The 26,399-nt window shown below is 29.7% G+C and overlaps 1 protein-coding gene across 1 annotated transcript in view; it reads left to right on the forward strand.

Annotated features, from left to right (window-relative positions):
- Positions 1-8,991: 8,991 nt before the first annotated feature.
- LOC129958243 (uncharacterized protein ZK1073.1-like) overlaps positions 8,992-26,399 on the forward strand; it is a 95,832-nt gene continuing 78,424 nt past the window's right edge. The window contains exon 1 of the mRNA XM_056070546.1: positions 8,992-9,161. Within this exon, the coding sequence (XP_055926521.1) occupies positions 9,114-9,161 (48 nt within the window). The 5' untranslated portion in view covers positions 8,992-9,113. The remainder of the gene's footprint in view (positions 9,162-26,399) is intronic.

Raw genomic sequence — 26,399 nt, forward strand, 5'->3', positions numbered from 1 at the left:
TGTCTGCGTGAAGCATATTTTTAAACTGGGCAAACAATATTTAAAAAGGAAAACAAAAAAGCAAGATGCAGAACACAATACCAACAGAAAGGAAAAGATATATATTTCGAGAATGAGCTCTTTAAGTGTCATTGCTCATTTAAAGTGCATATAGCAATTGAGTCTCTATTATACCAATTAGGACAGATGGAGGAATAAAATTCAAATGTTTAAAAGCAAAATTATATTTTACTTTAATTATATTCATGCCCAGAATTGGTACAGTACAACGGATGGACTTCGTAGTTTCGAACCATAGTCAGATGACGAAAATGATGCTTTGATTTCCGTTCCTCTCCCTCTCCAAGCTTCTCGCGGTACCAGCGGGAGGGCATTTGAAGTGCACCAGACCTGCTTCCATAGCGATTCTTCGGTGGAATCGGATCTAGAACCCTTTGGCCCTGAAGTCAACATTTTATTAACCGACCATCGCATCCCCATATAGTGTAGAAAATTGAATAAACGATTTCAGAATAGCATCTCTTTCAGCGAATAGATTTATCTCAAAATTTGAGATAAATTAATAATATTGATGTTAAGAGCCCATGCAGATATCATTTATCTGGTTTGTTGCGTTTGGAACTATCGTACTAACATACACATTTGTAGACTTACCGAGAGTCAGTCGATCAATCAAACGTATTGCTTCGAAATTCAATATATATTTAAAATTCTGCTCATGAAGCTACACGCCAAATTTTATCCATCCTATTCTTCGATGTTTTGAATTACCATATTCCCATGAAAATGGTCTTTCCGATAGACAAAATTTGAAAAACAGATTTTCGACCAAAATTTGAAACATCGCTATATTTGATGTAAAGACTTATATCAAAAGTCATTCATCTATCTTATTCCGTTTTTGAATGATTGCGTTAACAGTGGTTTTAAAAAAGTTGTTTTACGGTCTCATTGAAGTTTAAAACATGGATTCAGAAAAATCTCTGAGATGAATTTTTGATGATTATAAAGCATTCTCTTAGCATTCTGATGATGATTAGGTGTGTGCCAAAAGTGGAGTTACATCGGTAAAAAGTTCATAATTAAAATAAAAAATAGAATTTAAATAGCTATAAAAAGACTAGCTATTCAAAAAAAATCCTTCATATGCTTGTGTATCAGAAGCTAAAAACAGCCAAAGAAAAACAACCGGAATAAAAAATAAAAAAAGGACCAGGCATAAAAAGAAAAAGTGGAGAAGGTCTAAATGGCTCAAGCAGAAGAGCCTACATAGTATTCCGCAGCAAAACTTTTTCTTACAATACTTCATAAACGAAAAAATGAAAAAGAACATTATGAATGGAAAAATATTTTTATACAGATTTTACCCAAATTGTATTAGCGTTTCCCTCATTATTTCAAAAAGAAAGTCACATTTTAATTCATCTAGACAACGCGAAACAAATGAGTGGTAGAAATATCTAGTCACTTATTGCCCCCAAAATGATCCAATTTATAGGAAAAAAATAGGTTTGCGAATGAAGAAATACTGATCTTAACATTATTTTAATTTTATCTTACAAGATAAAAATATGAATGATAAGTTTATACATCACTACCCGATAAAAGATTAAGAAAATATTTACATCTTGCAATAATCCCTAACTGTAGTTTCTTTCATGATTTTTCTGTACTAAGATTGTTAGATTATATTCTAAATCCAAATAATAAGCCTACAAATCGAACAATATATTGAGATGAAAACATTCTGCTTCCGAGTTCTAGTGGAACCACTAAAAGGGGATGCGTGTTTAGGCTTCTAAAAGAATTCATTGATGGTCCTTTTCGCGGCTTCGCTTTATATGAATGACATTTTGCTATTTTTGGAGCATATATATAGCTTCCATTATGTGATATTGCACGAGATTTCTCGAGAAAGAAATAGTCTTTTTCCTCTATCGCTATTTCCTTCGAAGAAAAAGAAACAATTCCATCTTATTTTGTCAACAAGATGTATGGATAAATATGGAGCATATATCGTAGGAGATCAACAAGCAGAAATGATACCGATTTTATTCGTTCGTCAGTTGTATTTATTTCCATTAAGCAAATTTAATAATCTAGAATTGCTTTTCCACACAATTCAGTTTTCTCTTTTAGAAATAAAATTGCTACTTATTTTTTATTAAAAAATGACCTTTTCATTATATTTACAGAAAATTAAAAATGCTTATCTTTTCTAAACTCGGACCGTAGTGGCTTATTCATTAACCCATCAGCTGCCATTAACCCCAATTGGAGATTAAGTACACCACACGGCGCCTAGACGGCAGAATAAAGTTGGAAGGGCCTTTTTTTTCAGCAACTGTACATATTCACTGTTAATTATTTTTTTAAAAACTGTTTTTTTATTCATACATCAAAAATATTTCAAACAATTTTTGCGCACATTATGCTTATTTCCCCTGCTTCCTAGGCTTCAGTGACCTCATGGAGCCGTCTTCAGGATTAAAGGCTTATAAGTTCGATATGTGTTTCCACCGCCGCACCGTCGCGTAAGAGGTCCTGGTGCATGATAATCCGTCATGTTCGAAACCCCCTTCTGCTGATGTGGTTGCTGGAGAATGGAGGATGCTGGCTCAGCTTTCATCCTCGTTCTCTGATCGCTAGTTAAAATTACGCGATTCAATCCAAAATAACTATATGGTTGCTTCAAAACAGGACGTTAATACAATTAAATTAAAGTTTCTTGTTTCCAACATCTTAGCTTGAAATAGAGATAGATGCGTGAATATCAAGAATCATATTTGATGTTAACTGATTTGTAAATATTTTCCAAGATATTTTTGAATCTGGGTATGTAATACCTTTTTTTAAATTTATTTTCAGAAACAATAGAAAATGACTCAGAGGCATTCTACGTCTCAAGATTAAAAGGTCATATTATAAAATAAACCAATTATTTCGTTTCAGGTTTCATTAAATTTGTAAATTACTTTTTACCCTATTTCTTTCGAAACTTATTGTTAGAGAATGTTTAAAAATAGATTCGTTTTCTCGGTAAAAGCAATTCCGAGGAAATTTAAATCATTAAGCAGTTGATCAAGAAATCGCCAGTCATCCTATTGGTAATTTAAAATTATTTTGAACCATGAGTTAATTTTGCACTAAATTAATTAAGCTAATTTACATTTGTTATAAAACCTTAGAAAGATAGTAAACTATTTTCTTCATGTAGAAAGACAAATATCTTTCAATTAAAGATCAATTAAACTTTTCGTATGTTCAAAAAAGATTTTAAGATTTCTCGGTAACACCAAAAATTTTCTCTTGGAATTCAATTAAAATTCTACCAAATTTCATTAGAACTGATACTGAATAGCACTAAGAATCAAAATAATTAGAAATTTTCTCTTTTTGTTGAAATTCTGAAAATCTTGGAAGATTTTCTATTAATTTACTTATTATTTTTAACAGCTGTGAGGCCTCTCTTTCTAAAAAAATAATTGAATGTATTCAAACAAAAAACTCTTCAATATTTTTTTATTTTTTCCGAATTCGACGGAAACGACGTAAGCAATTCATGGAATTAAATTGTTTAGCTATTATAAGTTTATTTTCAATTAAATTTGTTTTGCAAGTTTTCTCCAATTCATCTTTCCTTTTATTCAATTTTCTGACAAACAACTCCTTGAATGGCCCCTCCCCCTTTGTTTGCGGCACTATTTTTTATTTAAAAAATGGCATGCTTCTGAATGTAGTAAAATTCTCTAAAAGTTTATGAAAGACCTATTAGGACACTCTTTATAGTTAGAACTGTCAAAAAGGACAGATGTCTTACATTTCGAATTAAAGTTTTATATATAATCGTACGAATTTTAATTTGCATCATATGATACAAAAATAATTTTACAAATATTTGCACAAAGCATTCTTAGGCAAATATATAATATTTATATGATTCATATGAAAATACAAAGCCCATTCCCAGATTTGATTCAAACATTGACACAGGTCTGCAATTAAAAAAAGCATATACTAAACTTCATTCATCTAGCTCTTTTCCTTGTTTAAATGCATACAAAGGGATAAAATGTTGGGTTTTAAGCTGACTAATTTCTTTCAAAATTTGACAGAATTCTGTAATTTGATGTAAAAATAGGATAATAAATTTTATCCCTGTTTAATTATACCACAGTCAGATGACGAGGACGATACTAAAACTAGCATCCTCTATCCAAACTTCTATCCTTCACTAGTTGGAGGTCATACAGCCCTTCTGCTGATGTTTACCACATCCACTTACACGACGGTTTTTTGTTGGAATCCGTTTCGTGTCTGGATCCTCTGATCCCGTAGTTGAGATCTCAACATCAGATTACTGAAAACCAGCAAATCCCTAGAAACTAAGTTTAAAACATTTTTTTAAATATTAATTTGACTTTTAAATTACAAGCGAAAATATCTAGAAACGTTCTCTTAAATAATGAAAGAATGAAAAGATTTGTAGCCCTTTCTATATGATGTTACCTATCATTGTCCTATCTCATTAGAAGTGAAAGATGGAATGAAAGAACAGAACAGTGGAAAAATACGACTATAAAAAGATGTATCTGACTTTAGACAAAAAGTTTACGATATCTTTGAGGGTTTATTTCAGTTAAGTTGTATCAATGTCTCATTCGAAAGCTACTCTAAAACTATTTTGGAACGGATCTCATAATTTTGAACTGCAGTCAAGTGACGCTTGAGCTGGTACACCCCTGCCACTCTCGAAACTTGCGCTGCACAAAAACGGGAGGACGTTTAAGAGCTCCAAGTAGGAAAGATGGTTTAATGGTACCACAAAGATAAAAAGTTTACGATATCTTTGTGGGTTTATTTCAATTAAGTTGTATTAATGTCTCCTTCGAAAGCAACTCTAGAATTATTTTGGAACGGATCTCATAATTTTGAACTCCAGTCAAGTGACGCTTGAGCTGGTACACTCCTGCCATTCCCGAACCTTGCGCTGCACAAAAACGGGAGGACGTTTAAGAGCTCCAAGTAGGAAAGATGGTTTAATGGTGCAACATCTGTGTATCAGTGGGAAGAAAGGGAAGAAACGTTTGGTTTAATAATACTCACTCTATAATTCAGTTGGATTAGCTCATTTTGAAGTTACATTATCATTATCAACCATAGTTAGATGACAACATCTGAGAGGGCATCTCCCCCCCCCTCCCTCCATTTTTCAACACAACACTGGCGAGAGGATATTTGAACTCGAGAAGTTAACGTTCGCCAGACCTGTATACATTTACCACTCTCTAATTTCCAACACATTAGTTAGCATTTTATCTTCAACCCATGATTGTCAAATTCCGAAAGCAAACTCTGCCACCAAGAGATCATGGCCTCGATTCCGCTTTTATGGATATGGTTAAGTTAAACAATTACACACTAAATAAAGTTTCACTCAGAGGCAGGAAGCTTTTTACGAGTATCACGTATACGCTTATTTGAAAAGATTCCTTTTCGAAACAAGCCAGTACACTATGGCCTACCCGAACTTTCTTGCATGTTCCCTATTTTAAGTGCTATCTCCCCTTCCTCAACTCATAAAAATTGTGGATTTTGGATGTCATGAATGTTACGAGTGCTAAGATTTTTATTTTGGGAGTCCCGCATATGAGCGTTTTATGCTTCGTTGTATAGTGGGAGAAATCGGTATGCATTTTGAAAATCTTTTTCATATTTTTTGAAATCAAATTTAACTCGGAATTATACTTTTAGCAACAAGAGCATATACCAAATTTCATATATCTAAGTCTTTGCATTTTTGAATTGCGCTTACTTGTATGAGAATGTACAGACCAACAAACAGTCAGCCCTTTAGCGGATTTGATTCAAAATTTAATATGAATCTATACTTAAGATTGTAAAACTATACCAAATTTTATATATCTAGCTCTTTGGATATAGTGCTTACTAGCATTTTGATAGACATATAAACACTTCCTGTAAACGGATTTCGTACAAAATTTAAAATTACGAAAAATTTTCGTAATTTTATTTCGTACAAAATTCGTAAAAAATAAACGGATTTCGTAAAAATCCCCAAATTTGTTGAAAACTTCACGTAAAATTTTCATCCATTTATTTCAAACTTTTTGAGTTATCGTTTTCTCAGACAGATAGACGGAAAGACAGACAGATATAATTTCAAAAACTTTTGTTTCTAGGACTCAGAGAGCTCTAAAACATGTAGTTCCGACAAATCTCGAGTTTTTTTAAAGATTATAATACTTTCTCTTTGTATACTTAGTATATGAGAAAGTAAAAAGAAATTTTCGAGTTTTTTGTAGAAAATTTCTTATTTATAGTTGAACTTTTACTACTCACTGTTTAACGCATGTAATCCTAATTATATCAAGAACTCTCACAGGCGTATGAAAAAAATGTTAGAGTGGGAAGTCGATTCATCTCGTTTCCATCTGATTAAAGAATCATTTCGCTTTAAACCTTACTTAGGGAAGTTAATAAAATCGAAAATGGGATGTTAATAAAATCGATCAAATTACATCACACCCTGGATAAATGTTACAGGTGATAATTAATTCTCAAATGAGTCTGAATGAAATGAGAAAGAGTTCTTAAAATCCATGTAATTTTTGCTTTTTCGTACACGAAATATATAACGAGATGAATCGACTTCCCACTCTTTAACATTTATTTCATACGACTGTGAAAGTTCTTGATGTAATTAGGATTACATACGAGAAATAATGAGTAGTAAAAGTTTAATTATAAATAAGAGATTTCCTACAAAAAAACCCCCATAAGTTCTTTTCACTTTCTCAGATACTAAGTATACAAAGAGAAAGTATTATAATCTTTAAAAAATTGAAATAGTCAAAAAATATTGAAAGCGTCAAAAAATTCGAACTCTAGAGATTTTAATGAATCTCTGTGTTTCAGACCCTTCTGAGTTAAAAAAAAACACATTTTTGGAATTATGTCTGTCTGTTTGTGAACATGATGACTCAAAAAAGCTTTGAGTTAGTCGGATGAAATTTGTTATATGGTCTTTACACCTAATTTGTAAAGATTTCTTTCAAATTTTGAACGAAGTCTATTCAGACTAAGTCCTCTGTCCGGTTTTTAGAATATAACTTAGCGCGATAACTACAAAACCAAGCGAACTACACGGATAAAATTTAGTTCACATATTTAATATCTAAAGTGCAGATATGTGTCGAATTTGGGAACCAAACCCATCAAAGAGTTGGCCATCTATCGGTCTGTACCTTCACTAACATGTAAATGCTATGGATTATATATATGAAATGGATATGAGATTTTGTGACTTTAATTATAACTCTGAGTTAATTTTTGGTTTTAATCACTCACTTTTTTTTGTGTGGATATTTTCTTATTAACCGCATCTCAGTGGTTAAATCGCCACAGATAGCACGTTAATAGGCTGTTTCATAACTAATGTTTCCCAATGGCATCCACTTAATAATACATAAGTACAGTTATTAAAGAGACTACTGCCGCTGGTTTTAAAATAAAAGAACTTATTCTAAAGTTCTAGTCGATATTTCAAACAGGATTTCGTAGATGAATTTCCAGTAAACAAACTTTTTAACAGTTTCTTACCAAACTTTCGCGCCATACCAATGGAAGGACATCCGAGTCTAATAGGTTTAATTTACATATGACGGTTCTTCGGTGGAATCGGATTTTAAACGCGAAACCCGCCAGTTCTGAAGTTGAGACCTTACCACCGAGACACTGTTATCTCCAAAAAAATATCTGAGAATTTTAGATAATATTAACCTTCATTAAGGATAAGGTATTCACTAAGAAAGTTTCAGTAAAGATTTATTAAGTTAACTAAAAAAAACATGTCAAAGAAAACTACAGTTCATGTTATTAAAGCTATACAGTTTAAACTATGGTATGTCATTGCTTAAAATGGATCAGAGGGTGGGGTGAGGTGGAGAATATCAGAAATCAGGGGTATAAAGAGGTAGCGTGAGTGTATGAAATCAAATTCAAAATACTCGGAAAACAGATAAGTAATTATTAATTCAAAATTTTAAAAAAGGCGTTCATGTTTTAATACAAAAATAAAATGTCAGTTATGAAAAATTGTCAAAAAATAATAAATAATTTTGAGATTAATTATTTAAAATGCCAAAATACTGTGAAGGATGAAAACTCTACAAATGCTTATAAATTCCATTAAAAAAAACTTTCAATGAAAGCTTTATCTGAAATATTATAATAGTGAGAACCGTTAATTCAGAAAAATGAATGCGAAGGGTAAATAAATAAATAACTGAAACGAAACACAAAATGAATAAACACCGAAAACTGTTTAAAGAATTTTAATTCATTTCTCCGATGCCGTAGTTTGCTAAAACGCTTTCTGAAATACCCCTCGATTCTTTCACGATTACAAAAAACGATGTTTAAAGCATTTTATGTATGAATAACGTGACGACGCATTTTTTTAATATCCTACAACTCTTGGCTCAGTTGCCACCCCCGCACGTTCATCTTTATCCGAACGAATGTGCCAGGTGTAATCCCCTTCCTCATTTCAAGGGTTTCTTTCTTTTTTCCCCCTCCTCTCCAACTTTTTTTAATACTTTCTACGGTTTCGTTCAATTTTTCTCCTTCCTTCCCTTCCGTTTTTAAAAAACCACGCTGACCTTCACAATTTACCGTCTGGTTCTCTAGCACATCATTGGGAATTTTTCCAGTCGGCTAATTGATGGATGCGTTTTTGTGTAGATCTCTTTCTCTCAGAGAGAAAACAAACAAGTAGTGCAGAAATCTTTCGTCATTTGTATGTGAACGGAAACAAGTTCCGATTGCTCTCTCCGGAGTTAACATACACCAGATCTTCTCTCACAGATGATGCGGATGGATTTCTGAGACCTCCCGCCAGATGGCGCTACAGAATATGCCGTTTCTCCTGTAAGAAGGAGCTGCGTATTTAAGGGGAGCGTCAAACCCTCTAAGCACAGAATCCTGTCTGAAGAGCTCGATTTCACTTGACCCCTGCGAAGTCTTCAGAAGCAGCCTAAAGATCAAAGTATTTTGGCAGAATCTTTTGAAGAGTCCCAACGTCGAAGATCATGGCCGAAGCTGATGAGACGTGTGCTGTCACGCATACTGATGAGAAGGTAGGAGTGACGATCTTTTTTTATGCCCTCCTTCCAAATTGAAAGAAAATATAGAGAAAAAGTGGCAAGATCTGATTGCTACTCCTTCCCCTTTCTGTTATATTCGTCCTTCCTAAATCTAGAAGCTCCGAAGGGAAGGCGAGGAAAAATTAGAGGGGTGCGACGCAATGTTTTGGTCTTCCAGACTGGGTCGCATCAAAACAAATAAAACTGACATTAATCCCTTAACTGTCACTACCAATAAGGCAGTTAGATTTTTTAAATAGAATAAACTATTTCTAGAATAGCTAATCGTTTATATTAAGGAAAACTGAGAGTAATAGAAATATTGAATTTGTTTCAAAAGAAGCCAATTCGACTTTAACCACGCAGCTGTTTGAATAACGAAATCAGTTATCTTAATTACTTACTATATTTTAACATAGCATTTTGGAGAGAAAAAAATGTTTTTGATAGCACTGCTATTAACTTTTTATCATGACAAATTATTTTTCATTAGTTAATCAAAAGAACGATAGAGCGAAAGAAATCTTTCAAGACAAATGAGAGAGAAGAGAGAAAATATAAATCCCATTAGAGATAAAAATTTTCACTGAATGTCAGTGTTTTTTCTTTTTAAATTTTATATGGATTATATTATATTATATTACGTGGAAAATTTAGTTTTGAAAAACTGTAATATATTATCTCAGTTAATTCATTAATATAAGGCCTGCAAATATATAATATAAAATAGTGTTCGACGGAAGAGATTAATCCTTTAGAGCATTTTTAAGATATTTCTGTAAGAAGGCTTTTGAATTATAACGATGTTTGAATCAAATTTTTTTGTGAATTACATTGGCAATCATGTAATTATTACAAAATTTTAATCAGAATTTACATGTATTTAATAGTACTTTATAAGTTTTAATAGTTTCTAAAATAAGACTTTCAACACTTATCATAATTTTTAAAAAATGAAGTTGACAATCTTTTTGAGATGTGCTTAATAAAATTTGATGTTAATTTATATATTAAAAACATGCTTATTAAACAGAATTTATCCTAGTTCTTATATAAGAGTGACTTTTTTATGAGAAATTTTAAATTAATAGCAAGCTATTTGAATAGTGATACTAAAATGGGTATCATATTTTATTGTAAAAATGTTTTCTTCCTCTACTCTTTCATGAATATTATAATTTAATTCAAATCCTAATTTTCACCTTCGAATATAAGAATTTTGATTTGCTTTATTAACAATATGGTAATGTGTTATACTCAGCATTATGCTTTCTCAACCGATTGATACATTCGCATTTGAAACTTTATGTATTCCAATAATTAAAAAAAAAAAAAAAAAAAACTTTTTTTTTTTGCTCGTATTTACCTAAAATTGCCTTTAGAAACTTAAGGTGTTTCTATTTGTTTGTTAAATGCATATCGACAAGATAGCATAAAAAGGAATCGACGCAACATCGTTGATTTGAATTCTGTATACGTATATATGAATGTTCATCTTTTGATATATAATTTCCGATTGTATGGTAGTCTAAAATTTAATTATGAACCTTTGCCTTTAATGTTAATTTATAATATTTATTTAAAGCAACTCACTTGTAAAATTAACGGTATTTTACCTGGATGAGTGAAATTAAACCATCAAACATCTAAGTGGTTCCACCAAACTTCTATACGCTCATAGAATAAGATAGAGGAAACGATCTTTTGAAACCAAGTTTCTTGACTAGGGTTTATACAAAAACCGGTTTTCGAATTCAATTCCGAATACCCGGTTTTGGATTTTTTGTCAAAAAATAGAATAAGGAAAAATATTTAATTTATATAAAAAAAAACAACAAACAAAAAAACGAAATCAATATGAAAGTCAAAGTCAAAATATATATATATAAAAAATTAAGAATTACATATACATATTACTTACACAAAATAACGAAAACTCAAACAAAAATTTCAAATAATATTTATATTATTTTCACTAATTTTAATTTCTGCCAAGAAAATAGGATTTTAAAAAACATAAAATATCCACTGAACGGTGGCTAAGTCTTGTTCTTATTTTGGACACAATATTGCTTCAAATTGTAAATACTCGTTCAGTAGCTATTGAGCTCCGTTTTTTAGTTTTCATGGCATCAAATAACAAATCTAAGTTTTTTTTTTGTTATTTTATTCGTTGTCTCAAATAATGAAAATGCAGCTTTCAGTGTCTTTTGATTTGTAAATTTTTCTTCAGAGTCTTCAAGAAACTTATGAATTGATTTTTCCATGACTCCTTTTAAAAAAGCGTTACTCTGATGAGTAGTTTCTCCGATTTGCTCTTCATGAGAATCGGTTTCCACATAAGAATTTGGAAATATTCAGGACAATATCTTTTTAGATATTGTCCTGAATATTAATTTCGGTTTTTGAAACTAAAGAAAGTACACTAGATTTCTTCGCTGAACTAGAAATGTTTTGTGGATTTTGCAAATACAGCAAAAGAGTTGTTAATTCTACTTGTCTTCTTTCTTGAATTCGTTTTTCTAAAGCATATAATAATTTCAAACTTATTTCAGTGTCTAAATTTTTTAGTTCATTTAACAGAAATTCAAATATACCTTCACTTATTAATAAAGTGGCATCTTGTCTCCCTAAGCCTTCAGCTGCTAGACGAATCGGCCCCAAGACTTTACGAAGTTCTAAAAGTTTAGGATGCTCAGCTTCATTCCACATATAAGAAGAACCAATGTCATTCAATGCTAAAACAGTACATTCTTTTACTATTAGAGATTCTTCCAATCATGTCTTCCATTATTCCTCTTTGTTTCGCAGTCAAGAATTAAATTTCTTTCCTTTTTCTTTTTTGATATAATTTTGAAGAATGATGTTTCAAATCAAATAAGTTTAAAATTAATATGAATTCCTTAAACCGGTTTTTAAAATTTAAAAACAGGTTTTCAATTATGACAAATTTACTTTAAAAAAACGGTTTTGAAAAACCGTCAAACCCTATTCTTGACATAAGCCAATTAATTTTCATAGTCTAAATGAGAACTATCTGCAAATTAATGTCAGATGCTTTTTATATTTTATATCTAATTCAAAAGTGTTCGCATCAAATAGATGCTGGCAAAAAAATAAAAAGTTAATTTCTAAGAAAATCCAAACCAAATGATTGCCGTGACGTCTGTCTTTTGCTGTCCAACAGGAAAGACTGTTGAATCTACATTCATCCAATCAATTTCAAATATATTTTGTGATGAATAAAGTGTATCTTGAAATGGATTTTTTCCTAAATTTTAAATTGCACTTTGAATTAATCAAGCAGCAATTTTGACTTCTTTGGAAATAACATTGAAAAAAAAATAATAATACAGAATTAAGTTTTGCACCAACTTAAAAAATATTTTTGAGTGATATAAGTTTGACTGCTAAGTGTTTTTTTCCCTCTAGATAACTATTAGTCACGAAATAATCTTAAGAGTTATTCTATAAGATTATTTCTATAAAGGTTCCTTACAAAACAGTTGCTTTTTTTTCTGACAACTTTATCTACTTACAAATGCTATTTAATTTCGAATTTTAAAGATTAGATTAGATATAGATTAGTCAAGGGGTATTTTAGGACAAACCACGAATTTCAGATAAGGAAGACATCTTAGCCGGCGCCTTCCTCTCCAAGATTCCTAGCCACACCAGAAGAAAGGTATTTGACGACAGAGGTTCTTCTGTGGAAGCGATTTCGAATCTGGAACACTCCAGCTCTTAAACCAAGAATTAACTATGAGATTGATCGGCCGTTGAATTTTAAAATAAGTATTTAAAATCAGAAACACGATTTAATTTTGAATTTTAAAGTTTAGTTTAGCGAGGGCTATTTTGGGAAGGATTTTATTTTACCGATGACAAGAATCGCAACTTAAACGGTGCCTACTTTTTTGAATTTTAAAATAACGCACTTAAAATCAGACTAAGATGTAGATATGAATTCATGATATACACATAAGATTTAATTTTTTTTTAATAGATTGTTTCTGTGTGTAAACACAAAATCTTATACAAAAATTATTTTTAAACTAAAAAACAATAAACTATTTTAAGCGCAGTAATTTTTTTTTTCCTTTTAAACTTTTATTATGCTTTAATTCGACTTTGATTTTGTCCCTTTTTTATTAATTTTTGCTTTTTCATCGCTATTTTTCATTATTATTCACCTTTTTATTATTCTCATTATTATTTAGTATTATTATTCTCGAAAGTTTGCCTTAGTTATTTTTGACTTCGTCTAATTAATTCCTTTTTCATACCTACCTAGAGAAAGTAATAACGTAACGCTCATTAAAAATTCTAGTATCCATTTGAAATATTTCTAATGTGAAAAACAGCGAGATATTTCATTGCAGAAAGCATTCATTAATGCAATGAAAATACATATCGGTACCTCTGAAGTTAAAATCGCTCTTTCATTTATTCTAGTATTTCACTTACTTTCTACCGTTTCCAGGAAGAGGGTGCGACTCAATAGCCAGATGCTTCATGAAAGAGACAACCTAAATGAACCATTAATAGCAGAGAAGGCAGTTTCGTAAACAATGCATTACGTTATGCTGCAAACAATGGCAATAGGATCATTAGGCCACTATTTTCTCATTTCATTGATTTCTTCTTTCTATTTCCAAGTTGGGAGAAAATTAATTTCGATTTTCACTCGGCGTGAAGGAAACGAAAGATCTTTTTTTATTATTATTATTATTTCTAAAAGGAAAGGTATTAATGATAAACAAACAATTCAATCCGTAATATTTGTTTTTCAGATGGAAAAACCGTAGAAAGTTTTGAGAAAGTCTTATGAAATGACTGTCTTATGAAATGTCTTTTGTCTTATGAAATGACTTTTTTGTTTTATGAAAAAAGAAATAATAACGAAGTCACGTTTTATATCGGAAGTAATTAGTTCATTTTAATGGTAATTATTTATTATTTATTTTTAATTTGTCGATATTAAAATATACGAGCTCATAAATTTGGTATATGTTGTAAGATGCGTGAAAATTTTTGATGGATCATCCAGCTCGAATCGACATAGAAGGTTGAAATTTTCCTTTTCCTGTAAATCCTTAAATATTAAGGACAGAACGATTATACAAATTAGACGAATGATTGCCATAATATAATAAAAACTTTTAATATAAAAGTTTTTTGACACCTGCCACCCCTTAAATGGTAAAAATTGATAGCCCTACTCGATGATAAAAACATCGCATTATACGTTTGACTTTTGAAGTTCGATGAGGGTTCGTGATTTCAGCCTCCGGCTTCGCAACCGGAGGATTGCTGGTTCGAGACTCGATTCCACAGAAGATCCGCAATGCACGAGAGAAGAATACCTGCACGAGGAGGAGCCTGCTTTCACATTCAACTTGCCGGCTGAAACTTTTTTTTTTTTCTTATTTGAAATAAAGTTGCTTTTTTTTCGGTCTTCTTTTTTTCACACACTTTTTTACACTTTCTGACATATTTTATGATAAAAAAAAGAAATTATTATATGGATTATTGTGTATACATATTATTATGTGTAAGATTGTAATATACAAAATTTTATTAGTTGGTTTTTCAGATACTTTTAAATTATTTTTTGTAACATGAGTTTTTTTTGAACTTGAATGAATTTGATTAATCAGTTAATGAGTCTACCTGAATTTGACAGTTGTTTCAAAAAAGAACTCTGTTTTTAATATTATATTCAAACGGTATTTCATGTTGCTCATATTTGTAATTTTGAGATGAGCACGACAAAGCCTTAAATTACTATACTAGAATAAACTAAAAAAGTCTAAAAACTCTTGTCAAAAATTAGAATTTATTCTGGAATATATATTTCAGATAATCCTGATTCATTACAAATTTTTGAATAATGAATACTTTGTGTGTAGTTATGTAAATTTAATCTTATAAAAATATTAACTCTTGATATAAATATTGGATTATATATATATTTATAATTATCATGTAATATATGTAAATCAAATTATATGCATAAAATGTTTATAATTGATAATTCCAACGGAAAAGATATGCAAATGGCACACTGAATAAATTTTAAAGTATTATTGCGATTTTTTTTCTGTTAATAAAATTTCGCTGTCATTTAAATGAAGAAAATTTCATCGTGGAAATTTTACTTCGAGATTATTTTCCTAGAATGATTATAATATAAATTTTAGAAATTATAAATCACTCCGTGAAAATGTGTGTGAAAAACTGTGTCGTTAAAATATAATTCATTAGATTCCAAAAATGTTATTTTTCAAATCAAATGGTTGCGCATGCTGTATTTTTGTATCTTAATTTTCCCAGAAATTGTATGTTCAATCCGATAGGAACGTTTTGTTCATCATTGTTTAGCTGAAAGTGAAAAGCATTGAGTTATAATTTTAGGTTTATAAAATTAATGACTCTTCAGATATATTTATATTAAAGTAACCGTAAAGAGAAATTTTGGTTAAAAAGAGAAATAAAAATTGTAAATATTTTTCATGATTAAATGTTTACGAGGCTGATTATTAAACTTAATAAAAACATTGATTGACATTAGTTAAGTAACTCCCAGAATATGAGGTCGTCACCTGACCATGGTTCAAAATTACGAGGTCCGTCCCAAAATAGCCCTAATGTTGCTTCAAACGGGACGTTAATATAACTAAACCAAACTAAACCCAGAATATGAAGTAGTCGAAGTAAGTTAAAAGCCAAATAAAATATAAATACTTAAATTACATTAATGTAAAAGAAAAAAGCATTGCACTGTAGCTGCTGCATGAGAAACGAAAACACAGGAGAAAATGTTTTTGACTATATAAAAAAATAAGAAAAATCTTTTTAAAAGAACAAATCTATAAAGTTGATCAAATCTTTTTTAATTTAATTTTTGCTCTAATTTAAATTTTGTTAATTTTTATTCTAATAAATATCCTAAAATAATGAAAGTAATCTTTTTCGCAAATTTAATATGTTTATGGAATGAAAATTTAATTAAGTCAATCTCCCAAATGAAAATTAAATTCTAAAATCACTTAAATAATGTATTTTTATCGAGAATATCCAAATGTAAAAAATTCGGAAACTATCAGATCAGGAAATGAAGCAAAAAAGAAAAAGAAAAATTCAATTTTTAGAAATATGAAAGGAATTAAGTTAAATGAGCATGTAAAAATTCTGAACATTTTCAAAAAATAAATGCTTAAGTTGTTGATCATTAAACTTGCTCTAAACTGGTAAATTATTAAATTATTGCATAATCCACATTTTTCTCCAACGAATAAAGTAAACAACAATGCCAAAGTCTCGAAATTAAGAATTTGATCTTCTTAATGCCAGTAATAAGTAATAAATCGAATTGTTGAAAAAAGATCGAAATTCCTCCCACTCTCCCCGTTTAGAAGTACAGTTAATTCAAAGGTAAAAAGCAAATGGCTTTAAAAATCTTAAGAGAAAATTAAGCTGTTCATCATGTAAAGCCTAAGTCTTTTAAATGGCATTTACTTTGATTATGTGAAGTTTTCGCTACACATTACTTGTTTCTATTGTCAAACGTGATAAAAAGAATACAGCTTCTATTTCTGATAATCTTTAGCAGCGTTTCATCTGAAAATCCCAAAAGACTTGACAGATTTTAGTGCCTTTCAATGAATCTATTTTTGTCCAGTCATAAATATTTTATGCTAAGAGCGTTCCCTAGTTTTTCTTCAACGTCTAGCTTAGCTTGAGAGGAGGACACAAATTTCGAGCAATTTTTTTAAGGCATACAACATACAGCAGCTCTCAAGAAAATACATTATTAGTATAGCCACGTGAATAATTGAAATGAGTATATTTTGGTCAAGAAATATATTTTAAGATTGTTTATAACATTCGACCAAATACGTAATCGTTTAGGTTAAGTATATGCCTGTCTCTCTATATGCATGCAACACAATTAATCAAAAGTTAGCGAACTAGAGAAATAGAAAATGACATGTTCGGGTTCTACGCCAAAATTATATCAAATCTTGGAGCAAATCCTTCAATTGAGGATTTTCTTTTCCTAAACACAGACTCGGTTTTTTTTAACTGTTTGGTAAAGCTAAAAACTAAAAAAAAAAAAACTTATTAGCGAAGATTTTAAAAAACTATCGTTTCCAATCACGCTGAATAAAAGTAGGTGCTATTTTTATCATCTATTAATTTGCCTGACTGTTACCACTGCCGTTCAAGAAAAATATCTCTCACAAAATCTCTTATTCCATTTATTTGTACTTGCTTTGCCTCGCCATCCAATGAGAATTTTAAATACATTTATATGCGTTCTTTTTATTGTCATTATTTAATTATTGTCAGGATATAATTAAAATGAATTAATATAAAAATAGTCGAGACAAAATACCAAAGCAACCAAGCTCGCATCATTGATTGTTTCTATTTTTTTAAATTGAATTTTAAAACCGGTATAAAAATTGTTTTCTACTGACGATAGTTTCTCAAGTTGCCACTCGAGAATGTCAGAATCGAAAAAATAGTGGTAAACTGTCGAAGGAGAATATCTATCTCTTTTAATACTTTTAGAAGTATGAAGAAAGAATTTTGCCTTCTTTTTCACATTAGATTCGTTAAGTATTTTAAAATGAGCATCGCATTTAGTAACAATTGTCATTGTTTCGTTCAACAAAGAAATATTTATTTTGTTAAATAAAAAGATGATGAATTTTATTCAATAGGATCTTGCGTTTTCATCCCAGTTGAATCATTTCAATAGGAATGCGCATTTCCCCCCTCCTTTATTTGTAGCTTAGATGAGAAATATCTGTCTAAATCGAATTTCTGCTATTCTCAAGCCTTTTGAAGAAATTTCTTGCCATATACTTTTAGACGCCGTGCGCTAACGTGTTTACAAGTAAAGTCAAAAACATGATTATTTGTCGCATAGCTGCAGATTCGGGATGATGAGTTTTATTCAATAGGATCTTGCCTTTTCATCCCAGTTGAATCATTTCAATAGGAATGGGCATATCTGCCCAAATCGAATTTTCTGCTTTTCTTAAGCTTTTTGAAGAAATTTCTTGCTATATACTTTTAGACGCCGTGCGCTCACGTGTTTACAAGTCAAGTTAAAAACATGATTATTTGTCGCATAACTGCAGATTCGGGACGACAATTTTGCATTTTCTAAAAGGAGAGAGTCAATACAAAACATGGAGGAAAATAACAATTCGCTCTTAAAAGAGCCTGCTACCTGTTTTTAAAATTCTCTATACTTTGAGAAACGATTTTTTCTGTGAAATATTTGAGTATTTCAAATTCCAATCATCTTATTCGGAATATGTTTTGAAGAAATGCTATATGCGTAAATACTATATAAATTTTAGAAAATTTTTCCAGAAAAATGTTATTCGGTTAAATTTGGAAGAGGACTTCAGAATGCATTTCGAAAGATGAAACTGCCCATGTTTTTACCTAGCAGCTCTTAAATTCATCAAAATATTTATTTCCTACTCAAATTTTCTTGCTATATGAAAAGGAGCTCATACTTGAAAAATATACTTCTTTTTCTTGATTAATACTTAACTAATCTAAAATTCGGAATCGTAATATATTGCCTAAAACTGTTTATGGTAAGCAGTTTCGGTACACAATTTTACTTTATTCTTCTTAAAGCTATTAGAATCAGATATTTTGAGTGTTTTTTACAGCAACTCTTGTATATTTTCCCATTTTCCATTATCTAATAATTTTTAAACAAGTGTAAACAAATATAAGAAAAGGAACTAACCATTTCAAATTTTCCTTACTTTTGTAAAGACATCATAAATACTTTAATTGATCAGCCTTTTTTAGATAGCATTTTCAATAAAATATTTTGATGGAAAATTTCTCATAGCGGTTTATATCATAGCTCAAAAGCACTTTTCCAATATTCAAGTATTAAATTTATATCGTAGTTTGAAATTCTTTGATTTGAGCATTTTTCAAAGAATATATGAAATATAATTTTTATTCTTTTAAGTAAGTTCTAAAAGGTATATAATGTTTTATTATGATTTTAATATCGGATTATTGAACTTCAGCATCATAAACAATATCGAATAGTCACAACAAATTATTTCATTGACCATTAATTATTTAGTACTAAAAAATGTAGTTCAAAAAGAGATTGTACAATAAAGCATTTAGAATTATTATTATTATTATTATTGAAAAATTGACTTAGACGTGTTTTTTTAGTGCAATCTATTTAAATAAAAAACATTTTTATTTGATAAAGAAAAAATTATTAAATAGCTGCTATATTTCTTCGTTTTATATATATATGTGAAATATATTTATAATGGACGTTTATAATATATACTTGTTATGAATAATTTTAAAAATGAGTTATTTATTAAGAACATCAGTATAAATTTGATCTTTCGATTTCCACTCTAGCATATAATATATATTGCATGATAAAAGAAATAATCTTATAGATTCATCCCCAAAACCGAATTCTCTGTTTTCTTAGTTGTTTCAAATTTTTTGAGCAGCGACATTGTGAAAAAGGGTTTTAAATGGTTTTTACCTCAATCTTTGAACCTGTGTTTTAATTTTCATGAGGGAAAAGCCTGAGTTCTCGATTTCATCCTCAGACTTTCTACAAACTATTGTACCTAATCATTGTTCTTAATCATTTAAAAGACAGTTCGAACTAATACTAATTAGGGATTTCAGTAATTACTCGTTATAAAGGCGTTTCCTTTCTTCTATTTTGAGAGTTTTCTCTTACAACCTAAAACGTATTGTAAACGCAATATGAAGAAAGATTGATAAAAGTCCAGGTTATCTCTGAAGAGAAATCTCGTTATATTAGCAAATATGTGACGGCGCCATTAGGCCTTCGCTGCTATGTGAGGAATGGGATAAAGGATCATAATTCCGGTTTTACGATAGTCTATTGGTTGGATGGCTTCATGAAGGGGCAATAGAAAAATATGTGAAATGTGTTTCTTCCTTGTATTCCTGTCATAAATAAATAGATCAAAATTTATTATTCATTCTTGTAAGCGAATATCGTACTAGAATGCGAACATTGTAAAATTGAACTACTTCAGCTAATAAATTTTACTCAGATATGATTGTTAAAAAAAGTTAAAAAATTAGCTGTTTCAGTGTTTTCTTTATTGGAATTTTAATAAATTTATGTTAATGTTTTTGTGCTAAAATGTTTTTGAATAACCTTAGGATAATTTTTCCTAATTTGTATTTCCTTTATTTAAAAATCTATAAAGTAGAAACTTTAAAATGCAATTTGATATTCTTAGTTAAGTTTAAATTTTGAGAATCCCGTTAATGTCATATTTTAATTATTTAAGAATACTGTCAATAAAATAAATGCGCCATATGATATAATTAAAATAAACTTAAATTAGGTTTTTCATTACATTTAATTTAATCATTTAGTGATAATTTTAGTTGCGGTTTTAATGCATAGCTAATAATATTAAGTACCGGACTTAGTTTAGTTATAATAAGGTCCCATTTCGAATCTCGAAATTTTGAACCGCAATCCAATGTCAAGGACTCAGCCTGAGCTGTCGCCTCCTTCTACACAATTCCACACCACACCATCGGGACGACATTTGGCCAGCATTGTCAGATTTAATGTGCACCAGCCCCGCATATCCAAAGAACCTTTATTAAAATGGGGTTTTCGAACCTGGAGTTCTCATACTCCGAACACAAGATCTTGCTGCTTGACAGTATTTCCGAGATTATCCGCAAAATTAATCAAATCCATATCAAAATGCCTGTATAACCAGATGATGATCGTAGAACTTAAAGAAATCATGCGATAGAAAATGCATACTATTTTAATAAGTATTTACATAGCAACATATAGACTATACTGCAATTTATTTATAAGGCTATTTTTATATATAAAATAAAATAAGTGAAATTTTAAAAAATAAAAATCAACACGATTCTTAATTTTTAAGAGCGTATTTTGCAGGAAAGTCGGGTTGATTTTCTTTATTATTTGAAACTTGATTGATAAATTTTGTACCAATCCTAAAAGGTATCAAAATTCTGTTAGAAATTTCGAAATATTATGAAAATAGTCACTATTATTTCTTATGTTCATTATTTATATGTATTATTATCTCCAAAGATTTAAATAAAATAGAGTCAATAATGCTGCAACTTTGCCACTCAAAAGAATTTACAACTAAAAAAACAAAATAAAATGTTAAAAAAAATTCTATTAATTGTATTTTCAAATATAGAATTACAATTATTATTTTTTTCTTTAAAATACAAAATCACTGGTAATTTCATGAAAGTCTCCTTCATAAATTAATTTATGTTCCCGAAGTAATTATGTTCACTTGATTATATTCCAAAATTCTTGTAACTTTTGTTGCTCATCGATTATCTCTAATAATTTTTAATCGGTTTTAAATTCCTTACCTGTCTCATTTTGCTGCCCAGTAGCGGACCGACCTCCCTGTCATTAAATAAAGTTAGAATGATATTTGGCGTTGAACAAAAAGTCATTTACGATTCGATATAAATCTTCTAATAAATAAGTAGAAAATAAAATTTAACCAATACATAAAATAAATCATTCATTCGGTCTCTGTCATTTTTTAAATAAATTTTGCCTTTGGCTTAAGCACAGTTAAGAGTTTCATTCAAAATATTCATTCCTCGCTACTTCTACAGTTAGTTTTGGAACAGAAATGTTTACCACCAATGAAATATCGGAGTTATCTAAACAGCTTATAATCTGAAAATGAACTTTATCTGGGTTTCAATAAAAGTGAAGGATTTCCTATCTCAAAGAGTAAAGTTTCTGTTAAGCCGATCGAGTATCTTTGCGTGTTAGAATCAAACCCAGCTTAAAAGATTAATCTAGATTATTTTGTATTGAGCTCTGTTTCAAATTTCCAAATGTCGGATATAGATGTCTCCATTGATTTATAATTTGTTTATTCTTCAATTGTTCACAATAAACTATAACTTCTGTATCTTGCTATACATAAAGAAAAACCTTCTTTTCATGACTCCTCGTTTTGATGTGGGAGTTAGCTATTTTTTTTTTTTTTTAGCTTTTTTTCACGTGACCGTAATATAAATGATCTGCAATTTATTACTTGATAGAATTCGTTTTAAAAAAGACTTTGCTTTGTTTCGTAAGGCAAGTGAACAGCAAAGTAATATTTGATGCTGAAACTTATGATCTGAGAATTCCTGTGTCACCCATAAACTAGAATTGTAAGAATTATCAGTTTGGTTTTAAGTGCTCCAGAGCTAATATTCACAAAGAAGCATTTTACTTATTCACTATAAATGGTTTATAAATCTGATTTGATTATAATTCATGATCAAAAAATTTCTTTGACAGTCTACTTCTTGACTCTTCAATATAATTGAAAATTTCCTGCCAGAATTTTTTAAATGTAATTATTGATTTAAAATCAATCGCCGTTTATATTTCCATATTCTATCATCATTAATGGGTAAATTTTTGAAATATTGAATAAATATTCAGATTGTTTTCTTCAGTAATTGCATGACGCCAAATTTCATAATTTGACAGATATGGAGCACGCCATAAGTTATTATTTGTCTGCAAACAAAAATAATTTACATAAAAAAATAAAACTGGAAAAGAAGAAAAATGAGAATATAATTATAGTAATAAATAATTGCTTCAGAAAATCGACTCAAATGACTTATTTGTCAAACAAAACTTTTGTAAATTGAAATTCTGCATTATTTTTTGATCAACCTCATAATGTTGTTTTATTGAATCATGCTCTGTCGAAATAATTAAAGATTATTATTTTCTACTCTGGAATTTTACCTTAATGGCATATTTCTTTGTTCAGGAAATTGCGACATTCATGATTTCTTGTGAAGGAAATGCGAACAAAGAAAACTTATTATTTTGCGATTACGTAATAAGAGAATTCAAATATTTGTGTAGGTTAAATTATTATTATAGAAATAGCTGAATAAATGAGTATACTTCCCGAAGTCGAAGCTCTGTTAATTAAATTGACTTTCAGCTTCATTAGAAGTAATCGTTGTTTGCACTTGAATATAAATTGCTGAATGAGGTAAAACTATTTTTGAATATACTGTTTGTTTTATTTCAATTTTCAGAGAAGAGCTTGATAGAAAATTCCGAGAAAAGAGATAACAATAGCATTCTAGCAGAAAATAACCGTGTCAAAATTTAATAACGTTTTTGTTATCTAAGTCTGTTTTAAAAAAGTTAGCTTAAAAAATGCGTAATAGATTAATTTAAAAAGAAAGACAGTGCGTTTGAATGAGTTGTTGGCTTAGTAAAGTTTTCATAGAAAAATGAATGAATCGTTTAATCTCGAAAATAAAACCAATTAAAAATATATCTAAAAGAAATACTCTTTCCGGAAAGGAAATAGGGATTTTGTAAGGGAAATAGTCCGATTTTGGAATAAGTTTTCTAGACCAACTCTTTGTTACTTGGTCAACAGAACCTAAATTCTTTTATGGAAGGAACTAGCTAGTTTAAAGTGAAATAAATAAAATTAGATTTTCTATTGACGCACTCCTCAAATCAATGCTCCAAATAAAATTCAAAGCACTATTTTTGCATTATGATAACAAATGTATTTTCTTTTCATAAGCACTTGACTATAATAAATATGAAATGAGATATGTTTGAGAATCAAAACCAAATATAATCAAGTTGTCTTTATTTCTAGGCTATGCCGAGCGCAAATTATTTTATGATTGTCGGACTTATAACAATCATTTCAATTTTGCAAGTCAGTGAAAAATCAACACTTAGTATTTTAGCTAATTACATTTGGAATTATGTTGCTGAGTCATCTATTTCAGTTCTGTTTCTCTCCTCTCTCTCTCTCTCTTTTTTTTTTTTCTTGTTCAAAAACATATGCGATAAGCTCTGAATAAAAAAATAGCACCCGAATCTCATGTAAATCATATTATTTCGAAAAGCAGAAGGTTGATGCTATTTCGGTCAATCCGTCACTTGCTATTCATAACTTTTCAATGAATATATTTTGTGTTTTTCTTATTCTCCTGGGGAAAATACGCACGTGAGGCGAAATGAACAAGTCTTCGTTATCGATTTTTCGTGAAAGACTTCTCCACGAGGAAAAACAGAAGAAAAAAGTCTTTGCTATATCGAGTTTTCACTGAAACTTTAGACAAATGTTTTGCTCTGACTATTTTCGGTTGTTTGCTCTTTTTCGCATCGCTTCATTAAGTTTTTGAGCCAATTAAATAGCACGCTTTTTTTAATAAAAATGCCGCCCAAAGATTAAACTGGGAATTCGTCGAATGAATGAAATGGTTTTATTCACGCTTCTAGGAGGCTTTGAAGATTATTTTAATACAATATTTTACCTGGTGTTGGTCTAAAGATCTAAACTTGCAATTTTGGGACTAGAAATTCTTGTTTGTAGAGGCTTTTTTTTAATCAAAAACATGTATCGCATGTTTTAATGTGTACTGTGTTATTAAAATTTTTTCTCCATTGCAAAGCAAAGGCAATATAAAAAAAACAACAGGGATAAGATGATAACATTTAATTTAAAAAATCAATAAATTGTTCTATAGCCGAATATTAAAAAACCTTTGATACTACAAAAAAAAATTCGAATTTTGCATGTCTTTTAATATTCAAAATTGGAGTTATGGTACCACGATTTTTTGTTCGTTTTTTTAATCTCATATTCGGAGTCAATTGATTAGGGTTTCAAGACTAGATTTACGAAAAAATTGTATCTTAAACTATACTGAAATTGCATATGACCACCATGTACTTTAAATTGCTATTACTCAATCAGTTTTAGTTATAAAACAGCGGTGCTTTTTTATTACATATGTTTAGCGAATCAAAAATTTGTTATTGAATATGACTCATCAGCAGCACATGTATAGACTCAAACAACTTAAAATAATAACTTTTTTTCTTTATTTAAAGCATTTTTTCAGTTGGTAGTATATACCCATCTCTAATGACTTAGAAATTAGTTACTTGGCTAAGATTAGTATGGACTCCTATTAAGTTTCGGAATTCTTCGAGACTCTTTTTCATAACTGCAGGTTAAAAAAAAATATGAAAAATTTGACATTTTCGTACTTAAGTGTAAAATCCGGAGAAAATATTTAAAGAATTTTTTTTATGCATTACATTGGTAAAATGCGATTTGGCAATAGTTTGCCTGAGGATAGCTGTTGAGGAAAAAAAAGAATTATTTTCTAGATTTAGTTTAACTATTTCAGATCCAAATGACGCCTAAACATTTTTTCCCTCTCTATTTAAAGCTTTTCCCAACATTCAACCATTGGTTTTGTACACCTTTTAGCAGACAGGAAGATTTTAAAATGTATTACTTAAGATTTGTGTTTAGAGATTTTAAAATGTTATCCCCCCAAAAAAAGAGTTTTATATCCTCTTCTGAAATAAAAGATCAGCGTGAAGTACTGAGCAAAATTGAGCCAAACTTCTCTTATTTTATATTCTTTCAAGAATGGGGGAATTTTCTGATAAATCTTTTAATAGAAGATATGGAAGCTTTTGTTGGAATTTTTCCAGCTATTTTTCTTGCCTGATGTTATTGGAGAGATAAGTTCGACATCTTGTTGGGGGATTAAATGCAAACTTTACTTTTGAATCGTTTTGCCCTTTCTGCGAAACTCTAAATTTTGGGGAAATTTTTTAATTCAGCTTATTATTTTTGTATCAAAAGATTTCTGTAGCCTTGACCTTGAATGAATTTTTTATTTCTTTAGAATTTCTAATGGATGCAAGTAACGTAGGATTTAGTGTATTAGTAAAAAATTACTAAATATACTGAATGAAGGAATAAAATAACTGACGAAGAAATAAAATTATTACAAATTTTTGGGCATTTCGTTTCGTAATAAAATGAAAAAAAAAACTTTTTCGAAACGCGTAGTTTTTCTCAAAGTCGTTTCTAAATTTTAAAGACACATTGAAAAATTCAGACGTATTCTGAGAAAGCTGGTATTTTTCTATTTTCCTCCAACTTATTTACCTTTGAGGCACAGAGATATTGTATAATATTTTTACTATAATGTTCAATATTAGAAATATTATATAATGTCTTTAAAATATTTCCGGCTATTCGAGTAGTTATCTATTATGGCAGCAAGGAGAAGTTTCTAGGTTCAATTCGTCTATAAAGCACTGCGTCAAACCAG

This window comes from Argiope bruennichi, chromosome X1 (assembly GCF_947563725.1).
Source record: "Argiope bruennichi chromosome X1, qqArgBrue1.1, whole genome shotgun sequence".
Taxonomy (NCBI): domain Eukaryota; kingdom Metazoa; phylum Arthropoda; class Arachnida; order Araneae; family Araneidae; genus Argiope; species Argiope bruennichi.